At 30.8% G+C, this 26,700-nt stretch overlaps 2 protein-coding genes across 3 annotated transcripts; one reads left to right on the forward strand and one right to left on the reverse strand.

Annotated features, from left to right (window-relative positions):
• Positions 1-106: 106 nt before the first annotated feature.
• On the reverse strand, positions 107-25,799 carry LOC127729227 (NADPH-dependent diflavin oxidoreductase 1-like). Of its 2 annotated transcripts, none has more exons than XM_052236955.1 (16): positions 25,749-25,799; positions 19,218-19,365; positions 18,216-18,293; positions 17,049-17,146; positions 14,709-14,807; positions 13,501-13,602; positions 12,756-12,965; positions 11,581-11,702; positions 8,653-8,825; positions 7,939-7,986; positions 7,482-7,589; positions 6,889-7,081; positions 6,180-6,239; positions 1,860-1,978; positions 1,044-1,135; positions 107-286 (listed from the first exon to the last, which is right to left on the reverse strand). In XM_052236955.1, exons 2-16 carry the CDS (start codon positions 19,353-19,355, stop codon positions 142-144), a joined length of 1,785 nt encoding a protein of 594 aa, XP_052092915.1. In that variant the 5' UTR covers positions 19,356-19,365; positions 25,749-25,799; the 3' UTR covers positions 107-141. The 2 variants fall into 2 exon arrangements, with proteins under 2 accessions (XP_052092915.1, XP_052092914.1); XM_052236954.1 differs by lacking the exon at positions 25,749-25,799 and adding an exon at positions 21,601-21,644.
• Positions 9,340-10,660, forward strand: LOC127729246 (complement C1q-like protein 4). Its single transcript, XM_052236989.1, has 2 exons — positions 9,340-9,560; positions 10,084-10,660. Exons 1-2 carry the CDS (start codon positions 9,473-9,475, stop codon positions 10,470-10,472), a joined length of 477 nt encoding a protein of 158 aa, XP_052092949.1. The 5' UTR covers positions 9,340-9,472; the 3' UTR covers positions 10,473-10,660.
• Positions 25,800-26,700: the final 901 nt, after the last annotated feature.

The raw sequence follows: 26,700 nt of genomic DNA on the forward strand, positions 1-26,700 counted from the left end.
TGAAGCTTACAACAATGATGGTGTTAAATAGATTATTCTCGGTGTTGGTACTTGGGATTTATTATGCTGCAAAATTTAAGTACCAGTAATCAAGACAAAAACGTAATAAAATTTTAATTTATTACTAGAATATATTTTCTGTCAAGACCATGTTTCCGCCTGGTACCTACGACATTGTTCTAGCTTATGGATATACTGTTCAGCTTCGTCCTCTGATTTACTACCACAATCCATTATCACTTGTTTAACTGCATCCTTTACATCATCTGGCATTCGTTTAGCATTTCTGAAAATGAAAGATTTAATTTATATACAAAACAGAGTGATTTCAGATTATCATGGTTGTTTTTTTATAATTTATTACGGGTTTTCAATAATTTATTACTGAGAGAGCTCAGTGAAAAAAAAAATTGGTTATTGAACATCTGAGAAAAAAAAAACTTTTTTGTTTAGGATTAAAGCAATTAAGTAATAAAATGGTTAACTTAATCGTTCACTGTGTTTATTTAAAACTTCAATATTTGATCTGCATCATCTGGAATACATTTAAATATATCTAAATATATCTCAAAACATTTAAATATATCTAAATATATCTCAAAACATTTAAATATATCTAAATATATCTCAAAACATTTAAATATATCTAAATTTGGTAATTCAAAATAAGCTGATGCAAAACTGACAAGTTAATTTGCTAGATTTGATCGAATGATAGATGCTAAATGATCAGCAGCTATACACACTGGTTCACCTCTGAATCAATAAGAAGCAGAAATTTCTTCTTGGTTTTTCTAATAGAGAAAATACCTACTATTTTTTTCTTTATAATGGAAAATGTAGTACATAACTAGTGCTATCATTACACATAATGACTTGCTTTGCAACATAAAACCATCCATTTCTCTCCTATAATATTCCACAGAAATTGTGAATTTTTCAATCTTACAAATAAAATCAATCTTGTCCATAATATTGCTCAGAAAGATAGGCATCACACAAAAAAACCAGTTATTATGTAAAAAGTTTGATTTATAACTTACCCTGCGACATAAAACCAGCCACCACTCTCCAGTATATTCCACAGCATTAATTTACTTTCCAATATTTTATGTTGAACATATATTTTGTCATCCTGAAAAGTACAAGAACCATGATATGCTTTAATCATTCAGGATGCATTCTCTTGATTTTGAAGATATTCTATACAGGGTTTGTAATAATTCCATGAAATTTTGAGAGTTATTCAAGTATTAAAATCTTTGAAAACAGATTTTATCTAAATGTTGAATAAATAAAAAAACCTTAAAGCTACCTTGGCTTTACCAATGTGGTCAGTTTTTTGTAGTGTAGGAAGATGGAGTACCTTTGGCTGGATTGTTGGTTAAGATTGGAGTTTAAAAAATATGCCACATTCAGGGTTTAAACTCCCAACTTCAATGTTTTCAGGATAGTAATCACTGTAGACAAACTCCTTTCACTACTCTCCCCCCCCCCCCCACCCCACCCCCCCCCCCCCCCAAAAAAAAAACAAAAAAACATAAAAAAGTCATAGTAGTAAAATACAGAAAAATATCTAAATTATACTCTAGATGTTATCTCTTGATTATGAAGAAGTCTCTATAAAAGTTTCCTTAAATTCTATGAAGATTTGACAAAGTTATTGTAGAAAAGAAGCTTTAACAGACTGATTCTGATTTTGGCACAACCCTGACAATGAAATGTAGGATCGCTATGTCTCATCGTCATGACTTTGATCACAAAAGAGACAAAAAAGAAAAAAACTATCAATTTATTTTTTTCACTTTTTCTGTAAGAGTGTGAATCTGATTTTGTGATTTCAAACAACATAAACATACCTGATCTCTAGAAAAGGCAGTAATTAAGTTAAGTAATCCTTTGTTGACCAGAGTTGTCCATTCATCCTTGCAATAGTAATCATTGTCTTTGTTTCTACATCCAAAGTATAATGTGTTACCTTAAAACAAAAAACAAAAATTAAGAATTACATTTTTTGGTAATTGACACTAAATTGTATGTCTCGTCTTGTTCCGCTTGTTTCAGTTATTACAGATTATTAACCTTGTAAGAATGATGGCATTGAGACAGTAGCAACCAAATATCTAACTGTACCTCAATTTTGTCAGCAGTAACAACATATTAAAATTTGAAAAACATTGGTTGAAGAGTTCATATTAAAATAAATGTGGATAGTGTCCACATGTGGACACAGATGATGCCCCCGCTTTCATATCATATACATGTAGTTATAAAGGGACATAACTGAAGAACAGTTAAAGTGACGCTACCCAAATTTGAACTTGATCTGAGTTTTGTGGTAATAAGCACTGTGTGTAAGTCTCATAACATTTGGTGGAGGCTAACTTAAGTAGAGAACAGAAACTAAAAATTCTGCAATTTTTCTATTTGTAAACACGCATAACTCTAGAACGGTTGTGTATAAGTTTTATAACATTTGGTTGAGACAAACTAAAGTTGGAGAACGGAAACGAAAAATTCAGCAATTTTTATGTTTATAAAGGGACATAACTCAAGAATGGTAAAAGTGTTGCCACCAAATTTCGTACTTAATCTGTATTATGTAGTAACAAGCATTGTGTATAAGTTTCATAACATTTGGTTGAGGCAAACTAAAGTTAGAAAATGGAAACAAAAAATTTGTACTTGATCTTAGTTTTGTGGTAATGAATATTGTATATAGGTTTCATAATGTTTGGTTGGGGCAAACTTAAGTTACAGAATGTAAACTAAAAATTTTGCAATCTTTCGATTTATAAAGGGCATAACTCAATAATGGTTAAAAAGTGACACTACCCAAATTCAACTTGATCTGTGTTTTATCTGTGGAAGTCAAAATTAAACATTGCATTGTATAAAGCATTGATTGTAGTTGATTCAACTATAATCATGGAAAAAGAAAGATAACTCCAATTTTAAAAATAAAATGCTTCGCTGGGCGCAGCTTGATACGACCGCAGAGGTCGAACCCTGAACAGTTGGGGCAAGTATGGACACAACATTCAAGCTTGATACAGCTCTGAATTTGGATTGTGATTAAATATTTGACACAGCATAGGTTTCTGACACAGAAAGAATGTGGTCTAAGAACTTGAATTTTTTTAATTAACCTATTATGGTCCAATGTCCAAAATCAAAATACATGGTTAGATTCAGCATATCAAAGAACCCCATATATTAAATTTTTGTTGAAATCAAACAAAGTTTAATTTTGGACCCCAACTTGGACAAACTTGAAAACTGGGCCCATAATCAAAAATCTAAACACATGTTTAGATTCAGCATATCAAAGAACCCCAAGAATTCAATTTTTGTTAAAATCAAACTAAGTTTAATTTTGGCCCCTTTGGACCTTAATGTAGACAAATTTAAAAAACATGACCCAAAATTAAAAATCTAAATACACAGTTAGATTTGGCATATCAAAGAACCCCAATAATTAAATTTTTGATGAAATCAAACGAAGTTTAATTTTGGACCTTTTGACCTCAATATGAACCAATTTGATAGTGGGGTCCACAAATAAAAAATCTAAATACATGGTTAGATTCAGCATATCAAAGAACCCCATATATTAAATTTTTGTTGAAATCAAACAAAGTTTAATTTTGGACCCCAACTTGGACAAACTTGAAAACTGGGCCCATAATCAAAAATCTAAACACATGTTTAGATTCAGCATATCAAAGAACCCCAAGAATTCAATTTTTGTTAAAATCAAACTAAGTTTAATTTTGGACCCTTTGGACCTTAATGTAGACAAATTTAAAAAACAGGACCCAAAATTAAAAATCTAAATACACAGTTAGATTTGGCATATCAAAGAACCCCAATAATTAAATTTTTGATGAAATCAAACGAAGTTTAATTTTGGACCTTTTGACCTCAATATGAACCAATTTGATAGTGGGGTCCACAAATAAAAAATCTAAATACATGGTTAGATTCAGCATATCAAAGAACCCCATATATTCAATTTTTGTTGAAATCAAACAAAGTTTAATTTTGGACCCCAATTTGGACCAACTTGAAAACTGGGCCCAAAATCAAAAATCTAAATACATGTTTAGATTCAGCATATCAAAGTACCCCATATATTCAATTTTTGTTAAAATCAAACAAAGTTTAATTTTGGACCCTTTGGACCTTAATGTAGACCAATTTGAAAACTGGACCCAAAATTAAAAATCTAAACACACGGTTAGATTCGGCATAACAAATAAATAAATGTGGTCAAAGATTTTACAAATCTAATGCGCCATACTGTGCAATTAAAGATTACTTTTTGAAATTTTTCAATATTTGAAATTTGAAAAAAAAATAATATTTGAAGAATAATTCTTTTTAATTTCTGAAATCTGAAATGAGAAAAAATTGACCCCCCACGATTTCTTTTTACCCCCCCTCCCTTTTTTCCCCCAAAAAATTCTTTCCCTCAAGATATGTTCATAATCTCAATCAAATTTCCAATGGAGTTTGCAACCATAATTACCCATTTAAATTTACCATAGTGCTAACTTAATCTATTTTATAATAGAATTTAAAATATAGTGTCAAATCTTTCATATGGATTTTTTTGTAAAAAAAAAGATGCAACATTTGCAGATATTTTTACTGGTCTTCCTTTATAAATATGCATTTCTTTAAACATAATTTAAAAGCAGTGTAAGGGAAGTAACCAAAACGTTGTATTTGGATTACCTCCCTTACACTGTTTTAAATTATCTTAATTGTTCATTAACCATTACTTTATACATAATTTAAAAGCAGTGTAAGGGAGATAATTTCAATGATGTATTTGATTTATCTCCCTTACACTGCTTTAAATTATGTTTTGTACTAAATTATTTGTCCATTAACCAGGACAACCTTGTTTTTCCCCCTTTTTTGCCCCTAATTCCTAAACGGTTTGAGTCATAACCCCCCAAAGCAAATCCTTACCATCCCTTTGTGGTATGGAAACTTGTAGTATAATTTCAGAGAGATCCATACACCGTTCCACAGTTATTGTCTGGAAACTAGAAAATGCTTATTTTTGGCCCCTTTTTGGCCCCTAATTCCTTAACTGTTGGTACCATAACCCCCAAAATCTATCCCCACCTTCCTTTTGTGGTATTGAACCTTATGGTAAAATTTCAAAGAGATCCATTCACTTAAACTAAAGTTAGAGTGCGAAAACCAATGTGTCTTCGGACGACGACGCCAAATTTATACCAATATACGACCGCAAAAATTTTTTGCGGTCGTATAATAACATGATATTTAGAAGAAAATAAAAATTTAGCAATTTTTCCATTTCTAAAGGGGCATAACTCTAGAACGGTTAAAGTGACGCCACCAAAATTCAAACTTGATCTGTGTTTTGTGATAATAAGCATTGTGTATAAGTTTCATAACATTTGGTTGAGGCAAACTAAAGTTAGAGAACGGAAACGAAAAATTCAGCAATTTTTCCATTTGTAAAGGGGCATAACTCTAGAACGGTAAAAGTGACACCACCAAAATTCAAACTTGATCTGTGTTGTGTGGTAATAAGCATTGTGTATAAGTTTCATAACATTTGGTTGAGGCAAACTAAAGTTAGAGAACGGAAACGATAAATTCAGCAATTTTCCATTTGTAAAGGGGCATAACTCTAGAACGATAAAAGTGACGCCACCAAAATTCAAACTTAATCTGTGTTTTGTGGTAATAAGCATTGTGTATAAGTTTCATAACATTTAGTTGAGACAAACTAAAGTTAGAGAACGGAAACCAATTTTGGGACGTATGTACGTAGGTACAGACGGACAAGGGTAAAACTTTATACCCCCTCCACTACGGCGGGGGCATAATTATTGCATAGAAACTGTTGGCAGCTGCCTGCCCACCCACCCGCCCGCCATTCTTCACCAATAAGATAACCTGATTTTTCCTTTGGAAACTGATTACAATCTGATTTCAAAGTAAAACAAGGGATACATTAGAAAACATGGTAAGAGAAATTCTATCATGTATCATTCCATTCCTTGAGTTATGTTTTGACATGTGAATTTCCATATATTAATCTGTTTAAAAGAGGGAAAAGGGCCACAACTGCACATGTTATGGAATAAATTATCAAGAGCTATCAAGTTTGGTAAATATCTTTGTACTCTCACCTCCTGTTCCAGCAACAGTTCTTTCTTGTATAAAGCTTCGGAAGGGCGCACATCCTGTACCTAAATATAGGAATAGGGAAAAAATTCTATATTTGGAAAGAGAATGAGTAAGCATGAGATAATGCTCATACCACCATATGTAGTGTTTGTTCATGGTAAATATTTATGAATTAATTTTCGTGGAATCATTGTTCTGAAAACATTTTTAAATAGAAGGCTAATCCTTCTTTGCTTCTTTTGTCAACATTTTTCCCTTTACAATTTTTCTTTAAAGACACCTGAAATTTTGTGTGCTTGTAAACAGTATGTGGCTGAAATTATATATCCCATTTCTCTTCGTTATATGTAGTGTCGGGCAACAAATATCTGCATTAGTAAGAAGACTTGGTTATTTAATTAAATTATGCAGAAATTATTGCGTACATTTATTGTGGCAATTGTTGAACAATCAACAAAAGTGCAAGTTTAAGTGTTGCGATTTCAGGAAAATCTGCATACAAATAATGCTATAAAAATTTTAAATGCAAGTTTGGATTTTTGCGACACATATCTTGTTGCAATTTTTGGCAATAATAAAAAAAATCACAAACATTTCTCAATTTACAGTAAACCATTATTGCCATATCAATAATTGCAATCATTTTAAACTGCATGTCACTGTTAGAGGTTTAAATTTTCAACTCTTGCTTGAAGGTCGTGACCAACATACCTGGACCCACCATAACAACAGGACAAGCTGGGTCAGTGGGAAAGGCTATAGTCCCCTTCTTTACCCATAGAGGCACTATTATTCCTGGTGACATGCCAGCTAACCATGTAGAACAAACTCCAAGTCTAGGTTTAAACATCTTTGTCTTATATTTAACAACTGCCATCAAAACATGAATTTCATCTGGATACATCTGTCAAACCAAACAGAACAGAAAAGTATTGTAAAGCAGAACAAAATATCCCCTGTTTTAGGATTTTAAAATATAAAAAAAATTGATTGAACACTTTGAAAATATATATAATTCAAAACTGTATTTCTTTATTTTCTTTTTAAATAAGACATTCAAACACTTCATGTTTACTTCTATATAGCTAGATATCTTCGTTTGTATAAATCAGTCATACTGGCATAATTTGTTTTTGACTCTGTATTAGTTTAAGTCATAATAAATTTGTCAAATTTAAGTCTGAACTGAAAAATACAAAATCTTAACTGAACTCTTGGTAATAAAATAAAAAAATCCAACAAAAATGTTATTTTTAAATTTGAAAATTTTTGCATGAATTTGACTATAAAAATAAGAAACTTACCTTTTGTGATGAAGCTATTGAGAAAGACCTTGGTTGAAGAACAGGTATTAGATCAAACAGGTATTCAAATGGAATATTGGCACTAGTGTGGGGAAAATCTTGTAGAACCTGTTTATTAGAGAGCAAACATTCACATGTTTAAAAATGTATTTTAAGCATGTTTAAAAAATATTTTAAGCATGCAAGACTGAAAGAATTTGTAGAGTCAAACAGCTTTTGATCAGAGGTTGTCAGGAAAATATTTTACCCTGACCTAAATGCCAATTTTCATACAACACTTGAAATTCTCTGTCCATTCTTATTATTTTATTATTCTATTTCACACCTGTATTTAGCCCTGCTAAATTTTACATTTCAGTTCAAAAATGCAAAATGTAGACACTTCGTAAAAAAAAATCTTGATAAATGCTAAACATTAAACTCCTCTAGCGAAAGCTGTGATTATGTTAATAATTACCTCTAAAATAGATCTTCTGACTCTGTTACAATAGGTATACAACTCTTCCTATAAAACACATAATGGTACAACAAGTGAATCTGTGAGCTACTGCTCACTAATGATACCCCCGCCCCGCTAAAAGTATAAGGTAAACAGGAAGTTGTTGAGTGATGAATCTGAAAACACATCACACCGTACAACTGACTCATATAAACCCTGAAACCAAATTTCAGAAATCCTTGTATTGTAGTTCCTGAGAAAAATGTGACGAAAATTTTCAACTTGGCTATCATGTGTAAAATGATACAAGTGTTCAGTAAACAGGAAGTTGTTGAGTGATGAATAGGAAAACACATCACACGGTATAGGGGACTTATTTTAAAGCGGGGGTATAATTAGATTCCCATTATGTACTAAAACACTTCCAACAATTAGTTCCTTAGAAAAGGTTTATCAATTAAAGTATAGTCATTCAAAAAAGAAGTTATTTACACAGTGATTATAGACAATATAGAAAATAAGGCCTGTGGAAAATCTTTCTACAGCTACCCATCAAAGATCAAAATAAATTTCATGATAGAGACATAGGAAATATTTTAAAAAATATTACCATTATTAAATTGTAATTAAAAAAAAAAATCAAATTCATCTCCACATCAGGTAGTATTTCAACTTCATAGTTTAATGATGAAATGAAAGACATATCCTATCATCTGTATCAATGGATTTTACCTGTCCTTCTGCTGTGCAGAATTCCTCTAATTTTTCTTTTTCCAATTCATTGTCAGCAAAGAACGATAACAGTTCAAAGAAGGATCTTCTGGGTACACTGTTGATGTCTAAATGATGTTGTACTAAATACTGTACTGAACAGGGATGTGGTAACGTGACCGGTAATTCTATATCTATAAATAGAACAAATATGTCAGGTGAAAAGTATTGTATGTGCCAAGTAATCCTATATCTATAAATACAATTAGATTGCCAAGCCATAGCAAAATGTCTCATGCCACTGTATAAAAGATGAATTAAATTATGTATCATAATGTATCATTGTGGTACAAAAGTCAAAATATGGTAAAAGTCCTATAACACCCATAAAAATCACTTTAAAAAAAAATTTATTCAATTATTGTCAACAAAGAATGTAAAGGAATTGTCTAATTAAGGAAAATAAAAAAAATATGCTTAATAGATATAATTTTTTTTAACTATTTAGGTAGGCATCGTCTTATTGTAAAGTTGTGTATGTATAAAAATCTATCTGAAAATATGTTTGAGTTGTCTTTCTTATACCACACTGGTAGTGCACTGACAGAAACACTTAAGAATGACCCAGTTGTCAATTTTAATCACTTGTGTAATGTTGATTAAAAAAAGAGTATGTGTGACATAAATTACTTCAAACTTAAGGAATTACAAAAATTAATTGACAACTTCCTTTTAGGAAGTATGACTGGGCAAAGATTAACACAATTTTTTTTTTAAATTCTATTAACTACCAAGAAATATCTGAGGCAGCAGATAAGCCCTACAGATAGCTTGTGTCACAATGTTGAAATTTTGGTTAATTCATTTGTTAACTTTGACCAACTTCTGTGTTGCAGATCAGATATTTAACTTCGGCTGTGAATCTAACAGTAAGTACATATTTTATCAATTTTTATAACCTTATAACTGAAATTACTCATATAATACAACAGAAATGGTTCGATGTTTTTTTTTTTAATTTTCAAACTGAAATACTTAATTTGTTCATTTCCATTTTGCAGCAAACATATTTAAGTAAATTTTCTACAACTAAAATCTTCCAACTTTTATACATTTTTTTTTCTGCACAATATTCAAAATTTAAAAATGTTTGGTGACCAAGCTCATACACCCCAGTACTCCTGCCAATATAAAGGGGTAGAGCTTATAAGTGACCTGTTTGCATATTTTTCTTTTCACTTTAAGGTATGGTTGTTTTCTGTTCTGATTTCAGAAATAATATTGTCTTATAAAAATGCTATTCGCTTGATTTTCAAACCCTGACCCCTGAACAAAACTATTTTGAACAAGGTTACTAATGTCTTGATGACCAGGCAAACAATTCTCATGACCGGTATCATCATCTGCATTATCAAAAAATGTCCATGACCAGTGAATTTTGTTTTGTTGCAGGTTACAATGAGAAGCCAGCTTTTCTTGCATTTGTTAAGCAACATTTAACCATTCCTAATGAGCAAACCATAAAATTTGATGATATTGAGACAAACATAGGAAATCAATACAATCCCTCATCAGGAGTGTTCACAGCACCAAAAAACGGGCTCTATGTGATGGGCTGTTTGATAATGGCACAAGGAGCTAATGATGTTCACTATAAATGGATGAAAAATGATACTTTTTTCTCAAATGGATATGTTGCCAAAACAGACCATGGTAATACACAGTACCAAAGTATTGTTCTATCATTAAAGAGAGGAGATCGAATTTCTATCAAGAAAACTGGAGGTGGCAATATTCATGGCAACCGTTATTCCTATATGTCTGGTTATCTGTTAAACTGATGTTTTTTTTACAACAATTGCAATTAAAACAGGGGTTTAAGACAGTTAAGTTCTGAGAAAAGGAATTATGAATGCACTGTTGAAAATTGCTTATTTAATAACAAATAAAATAACTTTTGTCTGTATTAATCTTATACATGTATAGTTAACATTTAAAGGCCATTCAAAATAAAAATTTAGTTTCACAAGCCTTTTTAATTTTTTTTCTGCTTTATACCTTTTTGAATAGGTGTGGAGCAGAAAATGTGAAAGGTGTTTCATGTATATATTTATTATACTTCATGTTTAATTTCCTTTTTTTTTGTTGGTTAATACAAAAGTAACATTAGGTTAATTAATTCACCTTGGTAAAAGGTAAAAAGTTCTTCAGCTTAAGTTTAATAACAGTGTTGTACTCCTAAAGATTACACTGTAGATAGCCAATTAATTTAACAATATTAGAAAGAACAATTCATGGATGTATGTATATGTATCAATATCTTGATGCTATTTGTTGTTTTCTGCTCGTTATTAATTCAATGAATACCTAGATAAGATAAGAGAAGATAGATATTTTTTATCGACCAATGATGATGCCCAAAATTTGAGCAATACAATCAAAATGAATTATTACACAATAAAGCACAGTTAATGATTAGAGTGATTAAAGTACATTTCTACAAAAACATGTATACATTTAAACAAAGTAACATGTTAACAATGTCATTGACGCAACATTAAGTCTTCTGGAAGCCACTATGACCTGGAGAAAATAGGTTTTCTTAATTTATAGACCTAGGCCTATGGGAGACAACTCCTGATCCTTTTTTTTATTTTTCAAACTACATTTATATTTTCTAGAAGTTTCTTTCGTTCTTCAAATAGGAAGTGCAATAATCTAGATAATTTTGAAGTAACAAACAAATCTTCAGATGAATGATCCAATTAAATTTCATCTCATCAGATAACTGAAAAATTTTGGAATTTAGAATATAAATAAGACATATGTTGAGAATTATAACTAATATGTGAGATTTTTTTAAAATGACTTGCATATTAGAAAATTATTCAATTATTAAAGGTATATTGTGTTTAATCCAAATAAAATTAAATATCTTGTACAGTTTACCTAGATCTTGCTGCTGTATATGGAAAAAGTTGTCATCTTTTAACTTCATATGATTTATAAATTCTGTAACAGTTTCTGGTGAGTTCTGTGGCATAATCACAACTACATCTCCTGGGGAATAACTGGATAAAACATTGATAAACATTTAAGATACATTTTTCATTTCTTAGTTGAAAAATATGATTGTAAAGGTTGTTCTACCAAAAATTATCTCTTCCTGTTTGTTAAGTTTTTGACTCTCAACCAAAAAAGTTTATTTCTTGAAATGTTGTGAAAACACATAAACTTTTACAATTCATCATTGATTTCTTGACCTGCATTACCCATCAATTGATTGATTGGTTTTTGGTCTTTAACACCACTATCTGTACTCTAGGTAATATGACTGTGGCCAGTATTAATTGATGGAGGAAGCTTGAGTGCCCAGAGAGAACCGCCAACCTTCAGCAGGAAAACTGACAATTCTTGTCAATTAAGATCAGAGTCAAGCGCACCTTTCACATGCAGATATTACTGTATATTCCTGTGAATTTGATGAGTTGCTCTCTGAATTTCAAGACCACAGCCCTGGTCGAGTCATTCCAATAAGTTTACAAGACAATTTGCATTGAAAAAACTATTGGAACAGACTTGACAAAAAAATATATCTCCAATTTGGAAAGAGGTAGATTTTAAGTTGCTTATATGAAAAAATTTAGTCTTCTGAAGATTAGAGTAAAGTGTGTAGTTTCCTCAAAGGCAAACTGAGGATTACTCATCCTCACAGGCTCATACTGAATATCCATGAACTATTTGATTGATTTATTGATTGGTGTTTAACGCCACTTACAGCACTATTGTGCTATTTCGCAGTGGTCAGTTTTTATAGGTGGAGGAAGCCAGAGTGCCTGGAGTGAACCTTGACCTTCTTAGGAAAACTGACAACCCTAGTCAAATTAAGATTGGAGTCAGTTTTTATTGGTGCAGGAAGCCAGAGTGCCCGGGGAAAACCATGACCTTCGGTAGGAAAACTGACAACCCTAGTCAATTAAGATTGGAGTCATATGCACCTGCCATGTGGTAATTCGAACTCACAACCTCAGTGTTGACAAGTTAGTGATTCAGTAGTTTGACTACTTAGTGAACTAATTGAGAAGAAAGAAATAAAACAGTCACACTCTCAAATCACAAAATACCTTATATTTGAATTACTTATGTCAAATCTAATTAATCGAACATCTTGAAAGTGATCGTATGCTGTAACTCGTTCATTTGATGTCATCTTGGCATAGAAAGGATTTGATTGGCTTGGTGCTGCTTGGCTGTGGTTACCAATTCTGTAATTATCCAAGTCTGGATGTGATGCTGTTTTATCTAGAAAAGTTGTTGTATACCTTGATGGAGGTCTACAAAATAATTTTCAAACACAATATATCAAAATATGTTCATTTTTCACATTCCCCCCTACCTGGTAACATCTAATGGAATACCAAAATATACATTCATTTGAATACGTAAAAAGTCATTTTATACAGGAAGTCTCTGTTGCTGAGTTGTTTATTATCTACTGCTACAGTTCACTTCAACACATTTCAATTAAGACATTTAAAACTTGATCCATTTGTTTCAGCAAAATTGGTTCAAACCTACTGATGGACAGTTTCTTCTACAGATAAATATGTTACATCAGAGATATATGTCTTACTTGTTCATCAACAAAATCATAATCAACAATTTAATATCACGGCTTCTTGCTAACTTGGCAGATTGCCAAATAAGGACTTATCCAAGTAAATAAGTACATGTACAAGTAAAAAATAGACACTTCAAAATTTTACCAGAATATAAATCATTTTCCTCACAAGAGTACTCATTGGATATACCATGAATCTTAAATATTGTGTGTATTGAATGTACATGCTGCAAGTGGTTATTACTTACCTAATACTACTACTGATTATCTCCCTTCCTGGAGGCAATGGATAGATATGCAGAACCTTCTTCCACAAAGAGTCCAACCAAGGGTAAATAACTGCATCAGGTCTGAAAATTATAAACAGGAATTTTGTTTGAATATAAAAATATGCATACAGAGTATTTTCAAACTAATTTAAACAGCTATTTCATTATAACAAACAAATAAGCAGCAATAAAATTAACTTCAAAATGAGTTCAAATATTTACATAAATTGATTTATTTGCATATTTAGTATTGATTGATTGATTGATTGGTGTAACACTATTGGCTATTTTGTGGCAGTCAGTTTTTATTGGTGGAGGAAGCCAGAGTGACCAGAGAGAACCACCGACCTTCGGTAGGAAAACTGACAATCCTAGTCAATTAAGATTGGAGTCAAATACACCCTTCACCTGCTGGGTATAAACTTACAAACACAATGTTGACAGGCTAGTGATACAGCAGTTGAACTACTTAGACCACTCTGCCACTGAGGCCCCATTCATATTTAGTAAGAACCAATCTATATAAGAGACCACATCTCAGGCTATTTTTTTTTTTAGAATTCTAACCAAGTAAACTCGCCCCAAAGAGGTTTTAGATTAAAGTATATTTTTCTAATTCTAAAATAATGACTGACTTTTCCTTCCCATGTTTCCTTTATAAATATATCATGTGTTCTTGTGCTTGGCTTTTTATTGTTTGCAATTTTTATTTTATAAAGGTTTCTTCATCATTCTCTGAAATTTGCCCTTTTAAGTGCATATAAAAGGCAACCGTGCTAAATGAACTCATACACCAATGTTAATTAATCCAGTCATGAACCTTTACAAAAATTATATCACAATTGCATCTCATTAGAACCATCATGTCTACTGTGAAAGAAAATCCATCTCTCAAAATATTTTTGGATAATAAAATATATCTCAATTAAAAGTTAAAAGAAAACTATAATGTAGTCCTTGGCTGTTATAATAGTAAACACCATAGTATGTTGAACATACTCTAAATCATGTTGATCATCTGCTAAAGCCACAGGTAACAAACTACCAGCCCCTAACTGTTGTAATAGTAAACAACATAGTATGTTGAACATACCCTAAATCATGTTGATCATCTGCTAAAGCCACAGTTAACAAACTACCAGCCCCTAACTGTTGTAATAGTGAACAACATAGTATGTTGAACATACCCTAAATCATGTTGATCATCTGCTAAAGCCACAGGTAACAAACTACCAGCCCCTAACTGTTGTAATCTTTTATATAACTTCTTAGCTACAAAGTTAAATCTGAAATATAAAGCTAAGAATTACTTTCTTTTCTACAATAGAAGTGAATAATAAATAATTATTTTTACTAACGATTATTCTTGGATTTAAAGACAGCAGAACTCATATAGGATAAAAGACCAATTCTAAAAATTGGTAAAGAGCTTGTTGAACCAATAAAATGAGTTTTTTACTTGACTTTGGAATTTTTAGTTAAATAATTATTGTTTCTATAGTGAACCATCCTGCACCTTGGCAAACTCTAAGATGATTAATGACAAATCTATCTACTGTAAATTCAGAAATTATTGCGATGTTTTTATTATTGCGAAAAATGCGACAGGGTTATAATCACAATAATTTAAACTCGCATTTTGAAATTTTTTATATGAATTAAACAGGATTTCTCAATATTGCAAAAATTAAAACCGCATTTTAGTCTAAAATGACAAAATCGCAATAAAAAATGCACGCAATAATTTCTGAATTTACAGTATTTCTAATGATGTTCTTGTCTGCAAGACAAAAATATTATGAGATTCAGCTACAAACTGGATATAAATTTAAAAGGTAACAAGCAGGGCTTCCAAAATTATTTTTTAACAAGATGTAGTCTAAGCCATAACTGATGATAATAATGACCAAATTTTTTCAAAATGATAATTTACAATCCCAAATATAGTCATATGAAAAACTGGGTATAATACTAAAGATATTTAAAACATAAGCATAAACCTTGAAAAAGATCCAGTTGCTCACAGAGGTTATAGGGCCTGGAATGTTTTGAAATAAACTTTTCTTTTTTTAAATCATATAGATAAACATGTAGTACATGTAGTTATTGAAGCTCATTGCTACATCGAACACTGGTTTCTAACATTTAGAACAATTGGAAGCATAAAATTTAGGTCACAATAACCAGATTCTTACTTAATTTGTTGCACAAAATTAATCTACTAGAAAAGTGGATTGCAATAATGGAAAACTATTGATATATCGTCATATATTTCGTAATACGGAATCATTGAGAAGAATCAGTTCTACCCTTAACATTTCCCCCAAGTCCTTTAATCATAATATGTAGGTCATTGACATTAATGACACAAATATTACTTGCATGTAATCAAATGCAGAAGGATTTTGTGGTAAAATATCAAATATCTATCATCACATGTATATATATATATAAACAAGTCTAAATTGAAAACAACGTTCAAACCTATGATTGCATTGGATAAAAGCCGCAACGTTATACGTGTGCATGCAAAACAAATTTCTTGGTTAAGGGGTCTAAATACAGCACAAACAACATTTTCCAAAAGACCAAAAAAGTGACAAAGTATATTTTAACAAAACGCATTTGACTAGCAGGTCGAACAACGAATGTTCTTAAACGCTGCTGACTGCCATATATATATATATATATAAACAAGTCTAAATTAAAAACAACTTTCAAATCTATGATTGCGTTTGATAAAAAAATACAATTTTTATACGTGTGCATGCAAAACAAATTTCTTGGTAGAGGGGTCTAAATACAGCACAAACAACATTTTCCAAAAGACCAAAAAAGTGAAAAAGTATATTTTAACAAAATGCATTTGACTAGCAGGTCGAACAACGAATGTTCTTAAACGCTGCTGACTGCCATATATATATATATATATAAACAAGTCTAAATTAAAAACAACTTTCAAATCTATGATTGCATTTGATAAAAAAATACAATTTTTATACGTGTGCATGCAAAACAAATTTCTTGGTAGAGGGGTCTAAATACAGCACAAACAACATTTTCCAAAAGACCAAAAAAGTGAAAAAGTATATTTTAACAAAATGCATTTGACTAGCAGGCCGAACAACGGATGTTCTTAAATCCTGCTGACTGCCATTGGTGATTGCCAAATAAACAAATCACCAGATGTAACAAAATGGATCTTAACTATTAATTTAATACCAAACAGAAAACAATAAACTTGCGGAAAAGATGGTATACCGCACAAAAGGTGCAAAAATTAGTACACCATATCCGGATTTCGACAATTAATATATCTATGAAAAATCAGCAATTTTGTTTTCAAATAATACAGTTTTACAAATAATTTTGATGTTTACAGACAAGGGTTAATATAAATGTGTTGACTATCATATTGACAGTTGGTATGAAAAATGAGTACAGGAATTTGTCATTAAAAAACATTGGAAAAATATCTGGTACACTTGTTTTATTTGGTACTAGATGTTTGGTACATGTGCACTTACTTCTGGTAAGCAGAATCACCAAGTCCTAACATAGCATATGACATCTGACTCAGTGAGTTGACTGGTAAATTCTTCCTCAGTATAAACCTCCAAAACATCTACAGATAAAATATAAATTAAATCACAGCTATCAATTAATGTCTATTTATAGTTCAAAACCCATAATACAGTTACTGTAATACATATCCTTTAAAGTTACTTCTGTTGAAAGGCCACATGAAAGGAACTACCTCAGAAAATAATAGTAATAATTCAGAAAATAACATTTCTGGAGTGATATGGTCATTGTTGATGGCCTAATGATAAATGATGATGGCATGACCTTTACAATGAGGATGACTTTGATAAAAGGCTAAGATATGACGCTTAACAGCAGAAATAAACTCAGGAAAAAAGGTAAAACACTGACAACATTACATTAGTTCATGTATTAAAATACATATGTACTCATTTGTAAACCAATCATGTGTATTTCATGTGTATTTTTCAATAAAATATGACAAAGTGAATATGAAATAAGTCTTTTATTAGTATATACTAGAACATATCCACGACATGTGGCAGGTCCATGACTGAATAAAAGTACAGACGCCTTATTTTTAGCCTGGATTTTTAGTATTGGTATTGTCATTTGATAAAGTAATGCTGATTATACGGTGCACAGTGTTCTCTGATTTCAAAATCTTTCTGTTTGAACCCGTCCTGGTTTTCTTACTACAACCGGAAACTCTTTGTAGATATATTTTTTTGGTCAATGATAGAACTCATTAATGTCAATCCCTGTATAATGATGAAGTTCAGGTGTTATTATGACCCATGTATATAGCAAATCCCAAATACACCATTTGGTGGTGCACCTGACAGAGGCGGAACGTACACATAAGGTAACAGGTAACATGTGACATTATACTATTGGTATTGGTATCAGTATGTTAATTATTGGTAATATTAAATAATTAATTATGTGGAAAACAAAAGGGTCTAGAATGGTGTAACTTCTAATCAACACCATTGTCCTATATAAGTTACATATAAAGTTGAATTCTTTGATTCATCGTTTTTTACATCATGCCGGCTAACAAATTGGACATCAGTATTTAGTAGTATAGATTTTCCATTCATTAATCTAAATCTTAAGATATAAATGTGGCTATAAATTGTAAATACCTTCATATTGTCTGGTGGGTCACCTTGTCCACTTGTGGAACATACAAATATTACTAACTTCTCCTGGATCAAATTAGACTGTAACAGAGAATTCATTGAAATGACTAAAACATACATGAACCTTAAATGTTTCAGGTTCAATAATCAAGTATGAATAGATTGCAACAAAATATTTGACTCTTGAATTTCAACATGAAATTAACTTTTTAAATTCACAAATAAAAGTGCTAGCTAAGCACCTTGTACAGTCAGATCAATTTGTGTGGTACTACTATTGGGCTACCTTAAAAGAAAATATACAAAATTTACACATCATGATCTTGAGTTACATGAAAAACTGTACCACCTTTTTTCAATACTGTACAGCATTTTATAAAACCATACCACCTTTTTCACAGATGTTACACCAGCGAAAAACACAGTCAAATACCAACCAAATGTTTTTCTAAATTGCTTGAGTGTTAGTGTTTGAGGTGACTTTCAGCACTCTTGGCTATATATCATGGGGGCCAGTCAGCAGAGGAAGCTGTAGTACCTAGAGAGAACCACTAACCTTGACCAATTTAGATCAAGTTCAAAGCCAATTTTAAGATCAGAGTTGAATGCATCTTGCCACAATTTAAAGGTACATGTAATATACATATATCTATAAGTGACTGATTTTATTATATTAAAATTTTGCATGTGGAGATAAGTGACTTAACTAGAATGTGTGAACCTTTATATGTATTTGTACATTAAAATTGTCAGGATTAAAAGCTTAAGTTAAGTGACTTCATTTGTTTTACCGGAGTTCCACCAGAGCAAGTCTAACGTTAACATCTTACAATTTTCTAAATAGTTATATACATTTGTAAGAATCAAAATGGGTCTTAATTTGTAAATAAGCAGTACATCTTAATGATTATAAAGCAATGTCATGCTTTGGAATTTGCTTTCATTCTTTTGTCATGTAAATTATCATATAAATACTAGATAGTTTATCCTACACCAGTCTCTTACAATATCATAACTGTCAAGAGCAGTAACTCTTGCTGAAAAATGTCTTCTTTTAGCCTCTCTGTAAACCTTATCTGCAACATCTTGAGCTGTTCCTGTTTGACTTCCATACAAAATCAACAATTTTCTGTCCATATCCATTTCTTTTTACCTTAAAAAAAAAGAATCACTATCTCACCTTAAGTTTTGTTTTTATTGTAGTCCAAAAATGAATTGCATTTCAATTTTTCACTTATATTAATTAGTTGTGACAAATTATTGAAATGTTCAGCATAGAACAACCCAAATTCATTTATACTAATGATGCATCTCTAAAGCTGAAGGGTGTTTCATATTTTGATAGGCAATGAAGTCAGTAGTCTTATTAATCATGTAACTGTCATGACTGTATATGTTAACTGTAAAACAATAACATCTCAAATACTGAAAACAAGATCATATCAAGCCATAAAAGAAAATCAACTTCAATTTCAAAATAACATAGCAACAGATCAGTTTGTTCAAATAAAATGCAAGTCCATTATCAGTAAAATAGTTTTTTTTATTTATAAATTTTAATCAAACTTTTTTCTTCAGATGCTATTTCTTGAACTTGAAGATTAGTTTATGTCCAAGTTTCTTAACAATCCATGAAGTATTACACATTTATCCTGTTAAAACAACTGAATCCCAGACTGTTTGTAAATGTTAAAAAAAAAATAAGTTCATCTATCACCAAAAATACTAAAAATGAAAAAAAAAAAACATTTTCAAAATATTGCTGCAGATATTATCTCTTAATCATAAAAAGGCTCCTTCCAAAGTTTCATAACATTTTATGAAGGTTTGACAAAGAAATTAATTGATTTCTATAAAAATTTGACACCTGACTGTAAGCTATGATAAAAACTGAGTCCTCTAATCAGTAAAATACAGAAAAATGAAAAAAAAAATATTTTCATTATTTTGCTCTTAATATATTAATACTGTCTTTTGATTATAAAAAAACTTTTGTCTGATTTATTTAAGGTAGATTTACTGTATATCGCCATCTTGGATTATAAAATAGCAGTACACAATTGGTCTAGTTCTTTAATTTGCTTAAATTAAATCTGCAAATATTTAGACAGATTAGCAATTAAATATGTACATGTACATGTAAGACTCTTCGTTTAAATAAAAAAAAAAAAGTGATTTATTGCCTTATCAAGACTGTTTTAACAAATACTTATTTCTTTTTGTTGGATTCAATTTTTCAACTTGGCCATAATACGTTCTTGGGGGAGCTAACTCTTATAGTAAAAATTTTATACTGGAATGATAGTGAAATTTTCATTTTTTTACTTGTAGCAAAAAAAACAAGTTAGGTGACACCATTTTTTCTTTTTACTTTCTTAAAAGCATATCATAAAACCTATTTTCTCATCTTTATTTCAATATTCTATCTCATAGATTTCTTTTCATTCACAAAAAAGTGTTTTATCATGAATAATCTATGCATAATTGGGCAATTTTGGACGACTTGTAGCTTGAAAAATAGCACGCTGACCCATACTTTTGATTATATTTTTTCAAAAAACATGGCAAAATCTCCATTTTGGCAAAGTATAAGAAAATTCTATCTGAGGAAATATATAGCGATAAATAGCGGATGATCCACCTTTAAAAAATCCATGTAGGTTTGAACTTTGACAAAGTTTATATTGATGACTAAAAAAACATTATAACCATAAACTAAACCTAAATGTTTAGGCCACAGTAATGGCGGACAAATAGCGATAAGGTGTATTATGATCAATTATGACCCAATGGTAACAGGAATCTGCATGGGCGTATTGACCCATTATTGATTTTTTAGAGATCCCTCATTGTTTACAGGACAACGTCAAAGCAAAAAGTTAAAAAGCTTTCATATATGTCATAATTATTTGGTCTAGTTGCCAACTAGCCACTCTAGATCTGGTCTAGATGAGGGTAGTAATGCCCTTTACCGTCAGGCGTCAAACTGCCATTTTCGGCTACTGTTAGCGTCATATTGGTTAAAATTTTACCGTGATTCGTCAAAATATCCTTGTCGTGATTCGTCAGAGGTCTCAAATAATTATCGTTACCGTTATTTTTTGAAAAAAATTAACGTGATTCGTCAAAATCTACGATTTTTTTAACGTTTAAAAGAAAGTGTACATTTTATCGTCATGCAGCAAAAATTACCGTTAACATCATAAGGCAAGAATTTTTACCGTTATTCGTCATGAAGGTACCCCCATTACGACCCTCCTAGATGTACCCCATATAATTTTGGTATAAATATAATATTTTTGTTATTGTTTGCTGTCTCCTTTTCTTCATATCGATTGAAAACAACTTCCATATTATTGCCAAGACCTCAGATAACAAATGGACTAACGTGTTTTCGGATTTTAAATCAACATAATAATAAAACTCCTATCCCGTTTCCACAGAGATGATAAATTCGCTCATTTTTTGGTATTCTAGACCATCTTCCCGTTTCTACAGGAAATTTTAAATTTGAGCATCTGAATTTTGCTATATAAATCCTGTCACACAGCTTAAACTTTATTAAATAGGTTTCCAAACGAAATTCCTGTTTGTAATGTGAATAAAATGCACCTCTTGAAGAGTTATTCATTTGGGAAAACCAATGTTGGATAAATTGGTCATTCAGTTTTTGTGCAATAATGAACAAAATACATTTCACGTGGAGTCATTGAGAAAATATTTCCGTTCATTTGCTAACTTTGTTAATAAACCAACTGACCGACTTCCTCAAAGCTACTAAGAAGGCACGGTAGCCTTCTTCAGTGAAATGTATCCCGTCGCGAGCTTCGTATTCTGTCCGATAAACATTAGTTGGCTTGAAATAATGTAAAAAATGATTTTCAAGAGCAATGCTTTTCATCATTTTGTTCACTATCTCTCGGCGAACTGTATGCTCACCGGGAGTGCAATACCAAGGCCCAGACCGCTTCATAACAGACATGAATACTACTGATACTCCTCTCGAAAGACAAGCATAAATGAAAGTATTCATGTCTGTTTTGAAGGCAGCCTCATCAAAAGAATATCTGTCACAATCATTGCTACCTATTTGGCAAATAACCACTTGTGGATTATAATGCACAAACAAGCCAGCCTCAATTGCTTCAGTCAATCTCTTGAAAGTGGCACCAGGATAACCATGCATTTGACTACCCTTACAGAAATGAAAAGTTTGCTGCAATATTGCAACAATATAGCTGCAATATTGCGGCAAACAAATTTGTTTGCAAGAAGTGTTTGCAAGAAAGTTGCAGGTTGTTGCAGCTACCTGCAACATTCTCGCAATGTTACTGCAACAAAATTTGTTTGCAAGAAAATTGCAGCAAGTTTGCTGCAATGTTGCAAGAAAGAGTTTGTTTGCTAGAATGTTGCAGGAACCTTTTCTTTTATTGTTTAAGGAATAACTATTTGCAACAATTTTGCAAGAAACATTTCTTTAAAAATGTCAGACATGATAGTTTGCACCAATATTTCAAACATATAAAAATATTACATATGATTATTTTTTAAGATTTAAGGTTCATTACGCCACATGTTTCTTTGAATATTTGGATACTTGTAATTATCTACATTTATTATCGTCATACTTCACTTTACTCAGAAATATCAGGATATTTGAATAATTCATTTTAAAAAAAATCTTCAAATAACAATGCTTATAAACAATTCCTAAACTGTACATCACATTTATATGATATCTTGTAACAAGAAAGAATTTCAAGAATACTTTGGTATTTATTTCAACAAGTTTAACCTAAATAATTGAGACATAATAATTTTTGTTCTATATATTATATGCCTTTAATTTTTGTCACTTTTTTGTGACATTTTTCTGTGAACAATATTTTAATTTTTATATTTTCAATCAAATGAATTTAGCCTCACCTGCAGGTTGCATTTTGTTTAATTTCTAGTATCATTATTTTAAAATTATGTATACACACATTATTTGCATGCCCTCTTTCTCATCTCAATTAGTAATATGAGCTGGTGATAGAAATGTAATGTGCCATCTGTCTTCTATTTATCTCTGTGTAGTGGCAAAGACAGGAAGTATTATAAATTAATGTACACAGAGTTTGAGGCCAAATTAAGGGTAGAACATTTTTCTTATATATATTTCCATTATAACTTATAACATCAAAGATGAAAAAATAAAAAATAGATAATTATTTTTTTTATTATAATATATATCAAATATTCAAGATTTAAGCAATTGAAATGTATTATTAGGGGCAAATTTCAAAGGGATCACACTGTCACAATACCCTAAACAACCTCGATCAACAAATTCAAAATTTGAACTGGACAATTTGAACATTCATACAACAAACAAAGATGTCGTCTATCATGAACAAAATATGAATTTTACAATGGATTTAGATCCAAAAGTTCCAATAAATTCTATTGGCACTGGAGAGTGCAGATGTAGCCTTCAGATGACATGACTCTTGGATTTAGGAAGATTGGTGTTTACACATATTTTGGATAACATCTTTTGGTAAGTACAATAGATTAGAATGTCCACCATTTTGAATAAGTGCATGCTCTCTTATAATTCAGAATAGTGATATTTAAAGTGTCTTCTTAACATTAGAGCCGAGAAAAATATTAGACTATAGATTTATGCACATAAATATTATTAAAATTGTGTAAGACTTGAGATATTTTTTTAATCTTTTTAAAACAATAAAAAAAAATTGTTTTAGAAAGTATTACTTAAATTAAAACAAAAAATCTTCTAATAAAAGCAGTTTGGTATTAAATTAGTGATCTGTGGTTTGACTGCCAATAAGACATCTATCAACAAATGACAACAAAATATAGCTTTTATATACACAACTTAAACATGACTAAACACCAAAATTTAAATTTAAAAAAATAAACAAGACCAATTATGTTATAGTTCAATGAAAAACAAATATTAAAAAAACAATAACAACCTAGTACTGGCATGAGGTTAAATGTATTCTACAATTATATATATCAGTTGCAGATCCAGAAATTTGAAAAACATGCAATTTCTAGAAGGACGTACTTGACAATTTCTTTTAGACATTGACCCCTCAAGTAAAACAAATACAGAAATTTGCTCTATAGATCTCTTTATAAAGTATTATTTTCATTTTTAAGTCCAGAATTTACAATATATAGTAGTAACTTTATATCTTTATAATGTTTAGTTATTCTTTATATATCATGTATATATGCTAAATTCTTCAACTTTTATTTTGCAGTATTTGAAATCAGTAAATTCAATTTTAAGGACAGCTAGTACAATGACAAACGAAACTAAAAGATACACAGATGTAACACGACAACCTATAGATGACAGAGAAAATTTTTTGTTTTATTATTAAATCATATTTTTTTAAATGCTTTGTTTTCAATTCCTAATTTTTTCAACTGAAATTGTTTAAAGATTTGCTGCAATGTTGCTGCAATATTGCAAGAAATTAATTTTCCTGCAATATTGCTGCAACATTGCAGCTAATGAATTTGCCGCAATATTGCTGCAACAATCACAGCTACTGATTTTCCCGCAAACATTTGCCGCAATATTGCAGCAATTTGTTGCGGCAATGTTGCAGCAACTGTTTGCAAGAAAACTAATTTGCATACGAAAAATGAATATTTGCAGCAATATTGCCGCAAATATTTGCAGCAACATTGCCGCAAATATTTGCAAGAAGCCTTATTTTTCCATAAGGGTAGAGACCTTCCCATGAGCATTAGATGGGTTCTCCCAGGTATGGGGTTTCCACCTATTCTCACCTAAATAATTTTACTTATTGTGCTCTTAAATATTAAAATGATTACTTATGTGAAAGGCGAACATGACGTACAACTGGAAAAAAATATTTTTTAACAATAAGTTCTAAATAAATTGATTTCGCGGACTATAGTAGATAAGCCCGTGCCTTGTGCAGGATATCTTAGTAGTTTTAAAAGGGCTTGGTTACTCTCCATTTTTAAATTTAAAAAAAATAAATAATACACAGATATTTTATTTAAAAGTAGAAATTTTTGATTATAATATTATTTTTTTAATAACTATAAAAAAAAAAAATATTATTGTAAACAGTTAAATATTCCATATTTTCTTTAAAAGGGGAGGCGCCCACCCTCACATTGTTCATTACCTTGACATGGCGTGAGGGCTCCACTTTAGTGGTCTAAAATGAACACGTTGAGGGATTGTATGCAATCATTCTTTTATTCTTCCCATTTGTTTTCCTTGGTCGCCATGTTGGATGTACACACTAATATTTAATGCGATCTTTATGAACTTACCTGCTTTCTATAAATCATTTTTAAGTTATAAAATACACTTATAATACAATATTATTTAATTATCAATGTTTAAATGTCACCAATATGTGCTAATATTAAAATTTCAAGTGTTATTCGGTGATTACAAGTGTTATTTGGCTAATAACGGTGTTATTTGGTGATTCGTGTTACCCATTTCACATTTTCTAGCTTTTGACTTACTGGTTGTATAATGTTTACCTTCCACAACATACTGACGTCGTTTACTCACTGACAGGGAATCAGAAAAAGATTCGCTCTCAGCAAAGCGTTTGAAGAAACGAATTTTTCTCTTTTTACAGTTTGCTGCATACTTACGACGATCAGGAAATGTCCAGATAGTTTGTTTATAAAATTTTATTGCAAAACCAGAACATTTCCAGGATACCAAACTTAAAAAATATCAAACATATAACAATTCAACAAATTGATGACAAAGGTATAGTAATGAAATGCTACATCGAGACCTCAAAGATATATTTTTTAGTCAAAAACTAAACCTCTCAATATGCAAAAAACTCAGTTAAACCAAGGATTTGTAAAGTGAGATTTCACTATACAAATCCTTGGTTAAACCAAATTTAAAGTCAAAACGAAAAACAAACGAGAGATGATTTTTTGAAAATCTGGAAAAATGATACCTATTGACAGAGACATATAATACAATTGTAAGTTATATGTCTCTGCTATTGATATTCAAAGTAAATAATGATGTTGATGAATGGCTGTTAAACCCTCTTGCTGCTGCTTTTTTATATGGGTGCATAATTTGTGTGTGCCAGAAAATACAACAGCTGGACATCTGTGATGTCACATGCCCATCAATGATGTTATTCGAAATATGATGTCATGCCCTAATGACATTACATCGGGGACCCATTGAAGCAAAATATTGGGTGCAGGTCGTTTCGTAACCTGGTCGTTTCGTACCTAGTCGATTCGTAACTAACAATAGGTCGTTTCGTAACCTTATAAAAATATATAATAATATGAGTTGTAGGTCACGGAAAAATGTTTCGATTAAAAAATAGTAAAAAGACTAATTGATGTATATATATCTATATTTATTTAGTAAATAATTTTACACTTTACAAGTACAGTTTTACACACATACGAATAGAACAGAAGAATTTAA

Source organism: Mytilus californianus, unplaced genomic scaffold (genome assembly GCF_021869535.1).
Source record: "Mytilus californianus isolate M0D057914Y unplaced genomic scaffold, xbMytCali1.0.p SCAF_2, whole genome shotgun sequence".
Classification (NCBI taxonomy): domain Eukaryota; kingdom Metazoa; phylum Mollusca; class Bivalvia; order Mytilida; family Mytilidae; genus Mytilus; species Mytilus californianus.